At 32.5% G+C, this 11,268-nt stretch overlaps 1 protein-coding gene across 4 annotated transcripts in view; it reads right to left on the reverse strand.

Annotated features, from left to right (window-relative positions):
- The window catches only part of LOC110022122 (putative ABC1 protein At2g40090), a 76,272-nt gene that overhangs the window by 53,977 nt on the left and 11,027 nt on the right, over positions 1-11,268 (reverse strand). For 3 of the 4 annotated variants that reach the window (XM_020720922.1, XM_020720925.1, XM_020720924.1), the window contains 4 exons: positions 9,698-9,823; positions 9,385-9,480; positions 9,148-9,248; positions 453-489 (listed from right to left, as the gene is read on the reverse strand). In XM_020720922.1, the coding sequence (XP_020576581.1) occupies positions 453-489; positions 9,148-9,248; positions 9,385-9,480; positions 9,698-9,823 (360 nt within the window). The remainder of the gene's footprint in view (positions 1-452; positions 490-9,147; positions 9,249-9,384; positions 9,481-9,697; positions 9,824-11,268) is intronic. The other variant, XM_020720923.1, reaches the window with a different exon arrangement.

Below are 11,268 nucleotides of genomic sequence, written 5' to 3' on the forward strand. Positions count from 1 at the left end.
CTTGAAATTCTCAGTATTACTAAATAACTTTTCTGCCAATTTTCTATTTTTTTCTATAGTGTAAGCATGGTCTTAGCATCAGCGAAATTCAATTTACAATTCATTTCAAGAATTTTAACATTTTTTTAATTAGTTCTAAGACCATAAATTTGGTGTCCATAAGCCTCCAAGAAAATTGTGAAAATAAATACAGCAGCTATATAATCATCAGCTACAAAAAAAAAATTAAATAAATAAATAATCCGAAGATAATATTAATGAAAACTAAAAAAATTCACTTTAGGTGAAACTATTTTTCTATATAGCATTCACACGTATCTCAAATGTTACACAGGGCAAAATCGAATTAACCTAAGTCAACAGCTGAAAAGCTCACATAATCTATCTTTATAAAAAAAATCGATTGAAAATTTGAGTGACGTGGAAAGACAGACATGATGATGTATACTTGCCTTAGGTGAGCTTTCGCGTATTTCATCAACCAACCACCTGGAAAAAAAAAAAATCACTATAGTCCAATCGTAGTTCCATAACAATAACTCCTATGATGTAAAGCCCACTTCAAGAGACTAGCAAGGGCAATGTATAATAAGTATGCGTAACTAAAAATTCATATGTTTCTAATATAAAGATAGGATTTTCATACTATATAGAATCTTTATTTTATATTTATTTAAATTTATAAAATTATTTACATAATCCTTTATTTATGCTATATCTTTTTAAATTGTCATGTGATGCGAAAAAGGCATTTTAACATGAAATTGCATAAAAAGAAAGGCTTATATGCATCTAAATGTATAAACCAATTACCCTTTTTTAATGGCAAAGCAAGTTTTTGAAACCTTTCTCAATATGAAAAGGAATACTATGATAAAGTTATAGAAAATATGAATACATTAGAACATCATCATACGAGAAAAATCCAAAAGATATATGGATCTCATAAATAGTTCCATCGGAGACTTAGCTTTCTTCCCATTCTTACAAAGACGTTTGCATAGAAAAGGACAACCAATCACCTAATATTAATAAATTGCTGAAGCAATAAAGGTGAGGATCCAATCCAATCACTCCCAATCAAATATGTTTACTCTAAATTATATTGGTATATATCAGACAGAGAGAAAGTATAGACTCAATTATACATTCCATATATAGCTTATTCTATGAGAAGAAAGCAAACTACATGCTTATGGATGCATTCAGATTTCTAAATTCTTGCATGTGAATATTTCAAATTTTCTGCGTCACCAAATAACAACAATCACAAACAATAAGATGCTAAAAGGAAATAAAATGAGTATTTGTTAAGGTGCAATTTACGGTTAAAACTTTGGCAAAGGTGGAACAACTTAGAATGGTCTGAATTTTCAAAAACAACGACCAAATTGGAACTTCTTGGAACTTTTAGGCAAACAGAGGTAGAATACTGGCATCGTAGTTTGAATGGGTAAGAGAAAAAAATGGAATTTACGTGTGAAAAGGGCTCAATTGAAGAAGAAATTTGCTCGCTAATGGCAGCAAATTCCATTAGAAATGATACTACTACTAACGTATGAACACGAAACACACCTATTACAAGACATGAACACACTTTTGACATGACATTATAGTTTATATATTTTAAAAATAAAAACAATCCATAGTAATTGCACAAATTAAATAAAATACGTAAAATGAGGTAAAATTTTACCATTATAAAGATATAAAAACTCATTATATTTAAGTATGTAGAAGTAAAAAAAATATTTTCTTACTTATCATGAACATTATATGTCGTAAAAATGATAGAAGAATGAAAACTAACCCATAAAATAAATGAGGCAGCAGGTGACTTGTGGGTCTGCGGTATTTATGCACTAGTTGTCAACGAGATGCAGTAGGTGCTCGCATGAAAAGAAAATGACTGAATAGGATAAAAGTAAGATATAAACAATCATGGATTTAAGTTTTTGAACTTCTGTATTTAAAGATATGCATGTCAAACTTGTTCAATGCATGCGCTCAATATTTTTTCACTTTTTAATTGTAAACATGAATGACATGGCTGGTGGCCCAATACATGTCAAGGGCATATCACACGTTTCATGTATAATAACTACATATGTGATTGAGCACCAGTGCATATCAAATACTACATAACACATTGTGATTGAGCACCAGTGCATTATAAGCTAAAATAGATAAAGTGGAATCTCAATCAAGGCTCCTTAACATAGAAAAAGTTGATGACAATGGAGGCCACCCAAAACGTCAACCAATACTTTTTTTAGAATGACTATGCCCTTTTTTAACTAGAATTGATTTTTGGAATCACTCAAATATTGCCCTATATAATAACTATAATTTTATATCTAATGAGGAGAGTGAAGTTACTGACTTTGATTGACAAGATATCAAAGTCATCTTGAACTTGATAGCGCCAATTGATCCCTTTAACCTCATTCCCTTAAACAATGCCCAACCCATACCCACTTCAGCAACATCAATCTTAATCTCAACACTCCCTTGCTTCTAGCACCCAACGCCATATTTGCTTTCATGAGGATTGATGTCAACAATAGATTCTAACATTGTCAGTACTTTCGTATGATTTCAGTGTATAATCAGCAATTCATGTAAACCAATATCACCAATGCGTTCGCCTTGAACAGTGCCTTCGTCTCTACTTTTTTTTTCCAATGTCACCTTCGAGTGCACCTTTAACTCCAATAATTCCAAGGACTTTTTTATTGGGTCAGGTGGAGGTAACAATTCTCAATGTTTTTTCTCCAACACCATTTTTTTTCCATAAGGCTTCTATCTCAACATTCATCTCTTCCGGGACTCATTATTAGCACTTTTTTTAAAACATCATGCCAAACAGGAGCTAGCAACTTAAATATTTTTAGTGTATGGCTCGCATATAAAAGTAATAGTATATGAAAATTTCAATTGGATTATTTTTCATGATAAAAAAATTGCGGGGGCACAGTGATCGTAATCTCTCCCATGTTGAATCTCAAACATGGCTCAATTAGAAATTGAAGATGCAATAACATGAAATGGATAATCAGTTCTCTTGATCAAGCAGTTATTCTTAAATTATGGGCCATGTATTGATGAAAGGTTTATAATCAAGGAAATGTAACTTGATATTATTAGATAGAATATGAGAATGTTATTTTCACGTAAGGCAACCTCTCCATCAAAGTTCTATTTCCTTGGATTTCAAACTGTTAGAATACATGCTTAGGACTCTGACAGACTACTCAACATAGCAAATCGTGTCAAATTATTGGGTTCTTCTCTGGAAGATTCAAGGATTGTTCAGAAAATCCTTGTAACAGTGCCTGAAAGATTTGAGGTTACCATCACCACCTTAAAAAACACGAAGGATCTGTCAAAGATTGCTTTGACAGAACTCTTAAGTGTTTTACAAGCACAAGAGCAGAGACGTATAATGAGGCAAGAAAGAGTTGTCGAAGGAGCTCTACCAGTCAAGTATCAAGATGATGAAAAGAATAGGTGGCCCAAGAACAAGAAGTTTCAAGCTACAAGTGGACAAAGCTCTGCACCTGATAACAGAAGCAAAACTGAAAATAAAAGATTAGAGTAAAAAAAGATTACCCTCCATGTCAACATTGTGGCAAGAAAGGTCATCCTCCTTTCAAATGCTGGAGAAGACCAGATGCAAAGTGCAGAAAGTGCAATTGCAAAAATAAAGATCAGTAACAAGGAGATGAAGCACAAGTGACAGATCAAGAAAAAATGACCAACTTTTCATTGCAACTTGTTTCACGAGTTCTAAAACTAGTGAAAATTGACTCATTGAAAGTGGCTGCACTAATCATATGACACATGACAAGGAGTTGTTCAAAGAATTGAAGATCAACGAGTCCAAGAATGTCAGAATTGGGAATGTTGAATATATTGCAGTCAAAAGAAAGGGCACCGTAGCTATTGCAAGTTGTTCAGGAACCAAGTTGATCACCGATGTTCTCTATGTACCAGATATTGATCAAAACTTGCTCAGTGTTGGTCAATTAATAGAAAATGGATTCAAAGTGATGTTTATGGAGAAGGTTTGTGTGATAGAGGATGCTACATGCCAAAGGATGTTTGAAGTTAAGATGGTAGGGAGGAGTTTTTCACTCAATCCATTGCAGGAGCAGGAGGTTTTTGACTCTTTTCCCAATGAAAGTTCTGTAAAACGTGTCCACTCACTAGAAGTTTCATTGATTAATGAGGGTAATGAAGGTCATTTAGATGATCTTACGATAATGAAGGAAACACTTCGAGTTAAAGATGAAGAACTTCAACAATTGGCCAAAGAATTACGTGCAAGGGATTCAACCATACGTGAGTTAAAAGACAAGTTAACTGAGACAACTCAGGCTGCTGAAGTAGCTGCATCTGCAGCTCTTGCTATGGATGAAGAGAGGAGGCTTGCTTACACAGAAATTGAACGACTGACCAATGATTCAAATAAAAAACTTCAAGAAACCATTCTTAAGTTAAAAGAATCAGAAGAAAATATTGCAGCATTTAGCAGAGATAGAGAGATCTTGTTCAAGCAGAGAGACTCTGCTCTTTAAGAGGCACATTTTTGGTGTTCTAAGCTCGCAAAAGCTAGAGAATATGTTGTTTTATTAGAAGCGGTTGTAGTTCGAGTTGAAGAAAGCACCAGGGTTTCACAGGCATATGCGAAAGCTCGATTAAAAGATGTCGCTGAAAAAGCATTGTTCGCTACAAAAGAAAAGGAGGATCTGTTAACATTTGTGACTGCTTTGCAATCTCAAGTTCAAATGCAACAAAGTTCCACAAAACAAGTGCTAGAAGAGAAACCCGAGTCAAACTCAGGCTTCATCAAAACGGTGCCAATGAAGAAACATGCGGACTTGGAAGACGATGTCGATAAAGCTTGCTTAAGTGATTCAAAACTCATTTGGGTTTCTGGTGACAACATACAATCGACTACCAATGATGTCGTTATTCGTACCATTGTCATTTCTCATAACCCTGTGTTTCATGGGAACACTAAACATTTCAATATCAAGTTATTTTTTCTAAGAGAAGTGTACAAAGAATAATTTGTGACTTTGATTTACTGCAAATTTGAAGATCAGTTGGCAGATTTGCTTACAAAGTCACTTCCAATCAGCAAGTTTGAGTTTCTAAAGCAGAAACTTGGTATTCGCAGATCCTAAAGCAAGGAGGAATGTTGGAATACATGCTTAGGACTGCTTATTGAGTCTAGGTTTATTTGAATTTAGTTTGTTCCTTAATCTTAGAAGTTAGTTGCTATTTTTTCTTGAATTTTGTTTCTTGTTACTTTCTTGGCTGATTTTTAGATCTTTTCTTGGTTTAAAATATTGTAAGGCTACACAAAAGGAGTGGTTCAAATTTTCCTTTCAATCTTCAACAATTCTCCTAAGTTTTTTTCTTCCTTCTCATTTCAAAAAACCAACACAAACTTTATGGATTGAGCTTGTTGACATGAGTTATGCTAAAGTAGTTATTGACTCTCTTTCTATTGTTCAAGAGGTTTATGAAAATAGTAAGAAATAACATTTTTTTCATAAAATTTCATCGTCCACTTGAATGCATTGTGACCATTCTCCTTCCAGATATGTGTGCTTTAAAGTGTCATTTTATAAAGAGAAATACCTTGCAACATAAAATGCCATCTAATAGCATAAATTATAAGAGGATGCAATGGTTTATGCAAACCACAAAAAAAGTAATCAAAAAAATATAGAACAAGTACAATGCTTAATTTGCAAGAGATATAAATAAATTACAATCAAATGTGCATAAGAGATTTGCAATGATTGTAAGAGGCTTGAGTACTTTATTACAAAATCTTGTACTTTTCATCATAATAATCAATCAAATGCTAAATTAATAGTTGTTGTCAATCAGATTATTGGTTTCTTAATCAATTCTTACTCTTATAATAGTTCAACAGATTTAGGCTAACAGATCCTCTACCTCGCTTATCTTGTCTTATAAATTTTGTTGCATCCACACATATGACTAACTGCTCATGCCTTCTTCATAATATTGCATCATATTATTTATCATACTCTATTCATCTTGGCACTCAATTGCCTACTAATATTACAGAGACTAAGTTTTCTGCCAATCATAGCTTAGTGGAAAATTAATCAATAATATCTATGGTGCTCAATTTTCTCATGATGGTTGCAATTTGTAAGATTAGGTGGCAGGGAAGATATGCATGTAGGGGCCTGAAGTTGGACGATTATTTCCCTTACATTATCCTATTTAAGAGGTCATCTCGTTGTCTCGTACTACAGTAACTAAAAAGATAATATATGGCACAAATGGTTCGGTCAACATATTTCCTATTTATCACACTAGATAACTCTAGTTTATTATGTGATAAGGTTGAATTTTTTTATCATCCTTCTTTTGATTGACCAATCTTTAAAATAAGGAAAATTTATTTTGACTTGATTTATAGAGACTAATGTATTACTAAAGTTATAAATGCGTGTAAATTATAAATAGTTAGTGAAATTTATTGATGATTACAGCAAGTACACCTATGTTTATATTCTTAGTCATAAATCTAAAATATTATCTTTCATTCAAAAATTTTTAGTTTATGTTGAAATCTAATATTCCTCTAGCATCAAGATGTTTAGATTTGATTTTGAGTATGAATAAATGTTACTTGAATTTCATGATCTTCAATAAAAGAAAATTATCTCCCAGTGATCATAACCAAGCTCAACAAAATGATGTTGTTGCACTAAAGAATTGTCTCTATTAGAAGTTATTAGAGCTTTCATGCTTGAATCTTGTTACCTATATTAAGGGCTGAAGTATTGGGCATGAAAATCGATCTAATTAATAGATCACATTGTCATGCCTTGAAGTTGACTCTCCTTATTATTGTCTCTTTCATATGCATCTGAACTACCATGTTATGAATGTGTGATTGTTTCCATTTTGTTTATCTACCACCCCGTGAATGACATAAACACCCCAGCCAATAAATTAAATAAGCATTTATGGGTTATGATATTTCTCATTAAAGTTATGCTTGTTATGATAAATGCTAAGCCTTTGTTCAAGATCATCCTGAGCCAACTTATTGAAATTTGGATACTTAGCTTAGATAATGATGTAGAATCTCTCATCCTCCAAAATAGTATTACTTTCACACTATAATGTTTCTATTCAAATGCCTTCAAATTATTCAAAGGCTAGTAAACATGATTGTTAAAAAGATGATTATGACAAGAGCTTCGGGTCATTATGGATAACTATATATAAGAGCTTGTTTATTATCCTTCTAATGTTAAAGCTATTGGCAACATATAGTTGATTCTTTTTTGCACTGGTGGTACCTTATAATGTTAAAAGGCATGCTTAATTGTCCTTGGTAATACACACACACACACACACACACATATATAGGGTTGACTATGAAGATATATATTCATATATGAAAAATAATTATAGACTATCACTATTGCTATTTCACAAGGATGGCCACACCATTATGTAGACGTTAAAAATGTCCATCTTCAAGGTGATCTAAAGGAGGAAATTAAATGGTTTTTCCGCATGTCGTTTTCTCTTCTTCAAAATTATTTAAACTAAAGTGTTCTTCATATGGATTAAACATGTCCCCAGAGCATGTTTTTTGATAAATTCTAAACAACATCATTTCACTCCCCCTTTAAGTAAAACCAATAAACTCATCATTAATTCTTCACGAGACATTTAACAGTATAGTTTTCTTCGATTTAAGTTGATGACATTGTTATTACTCTAAAGGATTAGATATTGATTACTCGTTGGAGACAACATCTTTAGGCTACATTTCATTTAAAGAATCTTGATATCATTAATGCTTTAGTTTGGAAGTTTCTACCAATTTCCCTACTGTTTTCTTAAACCAGATAAGTATACACATAATCTAACTCTTTTGGCAAGCCTTCAAAAAACTCTTCCTACAAATACTCCATTAGAAGTAAATACAAAGTTTTTTAGTAATTAAGGTAATCTTTTACTTGATCCTATTGCATTTAAGTAATTTTACTTATTTGACAAGTACCCAACTTAATATTTCATTCATTACTCAACGACTTAATTAATTTATGCAAATATCCTAATATGACATTTAGTTTTTGTTCAACAAATCATTTGATAACCTAGTGTGACACCTAAAAAAGATTTGTTCATTCTAACTGCCGTTCTCTGCATCTTGTGTCCCTATAATCGAAGATTTTTCATAGGTCGTATGTTTTTTAAAGACACTTTGATTTCACAAAGGATAGTAGAAATCACATGCGGCTAAATCATAAATAGAGTTAGAATATCATGATATGTTAGCTGCGTATTCTAGGATTATGTGACTTCATGAATTCCTATCTAACTGGATTTTTCTTAAAATAATCTCAAAAATCTCATGCCAATAATATCAGTGTCATTCAAATTCTTGGTAAAAATTTTAATCATGAGCACACAAAGCATATCAAAGCTTTTCCTCACATTTTTTGCAAACCTTCATATTGATGCTTCTGAATCACCGAGCATTAGATATACACTATTAATATCATTATACTGATTAAGGCTATAGAATCTATGTAATTAAGTGATAGCTATACATATTTATATTTTAGAATTAAAATCATTCAAATTTGCCTTGCATTACACATTATTTTCTGGACAACAATGAGAACCCTCTGTATGAGGGCAACAAATCAGATGGACAATGGATATGTGAATTCGTGCCTTCGGAATAAAAAAAAAAAAAGCAATCCAAATATGACCTTTAAGAAAGATGTAGAAATGCTAGTATACTAAGAGCATAGAGATTATTAGTAGTTTATTTCTTCAATCTTTTCTACTAAAAATTTTCAAAAAATTGTTCTTGCTAATAACAATGAATTGGCACAATCTAAAAGCAGTAGAAAGATGGTACATGCACAAACGCAAGCATGCATGGATAGATTTATAAGTTTGAATATGTGTTTTAGTGTTCTTGCACCGGAATGAATACAAAAGAATATATGCACATGTATGTATTTGTGTTGGTACTGCATAAACATCCATCATACATGACATTGTTACAGCAGAAATTTCAAGCCTCGGATCACTTTGTGAAATCATTTCAATTAGTACCTATAATCAAATTCAGGGAAACACCAATTCAAGGCATTCACTATCAATGTCACGGTGGCAATATCTGCAGTAGCAGTGTCGGTAAGATGAGTGTGCTGAACCTGTCATCAAAATAATAATAATATCTGGGTTGACACAAATTATATAACAGTTAACTTTGTTCAAAAAACCGGGGATAAATACATCAATAAATAACCATATCATGAAAACTTTAATAAGAAATGCATCATGGTAAACCTTTACAGCAACTTTTTTTCCATCACAGGTTCGAGCAACATGAACTTGTGCAATAGACGCACTTGCCAAAGGAACAGGATCAAACTCCTCAAATATCTGGAAATACAAGTTTGGCAATTGACAGACAAGTAGAAAGATGAGTACTTCAGACGTATGTGCAGTAAAGCAATTTAATAAAACTTCAATCCATATTCATACCAAACGAAGGTCTTTGGCATCAGATACCGAGGATGAGGAAAAAACCCATATAAGATAAATATGCCAAAAGGATGCAAGGCAAATGAAAAATAGAATGAGATCCAAGAGAATATACTTCTTCAGGCAGTCCTCCAAGCTCTTTGATTAAGACTTTACGCACTTGATCATATGAGGAAAATGGGCACCTTTTCAACATGGAGGTTCTCATAATATGTACATATTCTTGAGGAACAACATACTCCTACATGCAGATGATTGATCAAACATGGTGAAAAAATGTGGATTGAAAAAAATATACATTTTTTCAAGATGAAAGGAAAATTTAAAAATAAAGAGCTACCAATTGCTCAATGAAGAAATATATTTAACAAATAGCAAGTTCTCAATCCATGCACAGATTCATTATCTAGTAAATGTTATTGTTCTGTAATAACCCAATTTTTTTTTCTTCTTTTCCTCGTTTGGAAATAGCCGGTTCAGTTGATCAGCCCAAACAGGTCTCCCCCGCTGCCTTGCCAACTCTTTAAACCCGAATTATGATTTTAGGGCATCGCAAGAAACAGAGAGGGAGTGAGCAGCTGTAGCGGAGAAAACAAGAAGAGACTTCAATCCATATGGAAAATGAGAGAATGGTTAGGGCATTGCAGGGCAGTGCTTGTGTCACATACGAAGGATGAGCGAAGGGAAATTGCAGACCAGAAACTGAGAGACTGAGGAGACTCAACGTGCGCCATGAAGCCAACGATTCGATGACTTGCTCCGCGAGGAGTTAACCGGATCAATGGCATAATCTATTATGAGGAGTTCAATTCTTGTGGCTAGGACTCGGAAGCAAAATAAGGTCTCAAGTCAATTGCCCAATGTTTTGCAAAGAAAATTGGGGCTTCACATGAACTATTTCCATCTTCCTCTTTGTTTTGTATAGGGTAAAAACCATAAGCTTCTCTTATCTTAATTATTGTGGGAACTTTAGGTTTGTCTTTAAGTAATCATGTTGGGTAAGAAAATATTTATTCATGTTAATCCTGCAATTTTAAAGAATACCATCGATTTGGAAAATAATAGTCCAGGAATTGAATTTTCTTTGCTATTTCAAAATAAGATTAATAAGAACTTGGTCTTGCGTGGATTATATTTAAGTTTCAAATCATGTGTTTGAGATTAATCAGTAGATAAATTTTACAATGACTCTACATAGTTTTTTTAGGAGAATTTAAGATTATAGTAGAATATACATTGAGATTTAGTTAGCTCAAGGTATATGAACTTATTATGAATGTTATAAGAAATTTGTATTTGTACTATGTAATTAAATAAAGATAAAATGTTATGAGAAGTAAACCTTAATGAAGGTTTGGAAGATTTCATAAAATCATGAATATATATATATACATATATATATACATATAGATGTATATATGTACACCTGTGTGATATATAAAGAGATCTTAAAATTAGAGGCAGAGGCAAGACAAAATTGGGTCGCTCTCTAGCCACCTGATATTATGTATTTCGGCACTGTTAGGCTTTTTATTTTAGTATCTAATGTATTTTCTGTTTTTTCTAGTTCTGAAATATTTTGTGATTTTTTGTGTGTACAGGATGTCATGCTTGGGCCCTTCCACGCATTGTATCGATATCTTTTTTTTTTCTATTTAATATATTAGCCTTTTTTTGGGCTTTCAA

This window comes from Phalaenopsis equestris, unplaced genomic scaffold, assembly GCF_001263595.1.
Source record: "Phalaenopsis equestris unplaced genomic scaffold, ASM126359v1 Scaffold000167, whole genome shotgun sequence".
NCBI lineage: Eukaryota > Viridiplantae > Streptophyta > Magnoliopsida > Asparagales > Orchidaceae > Phalaenopsis > Phalaenopsis equestris.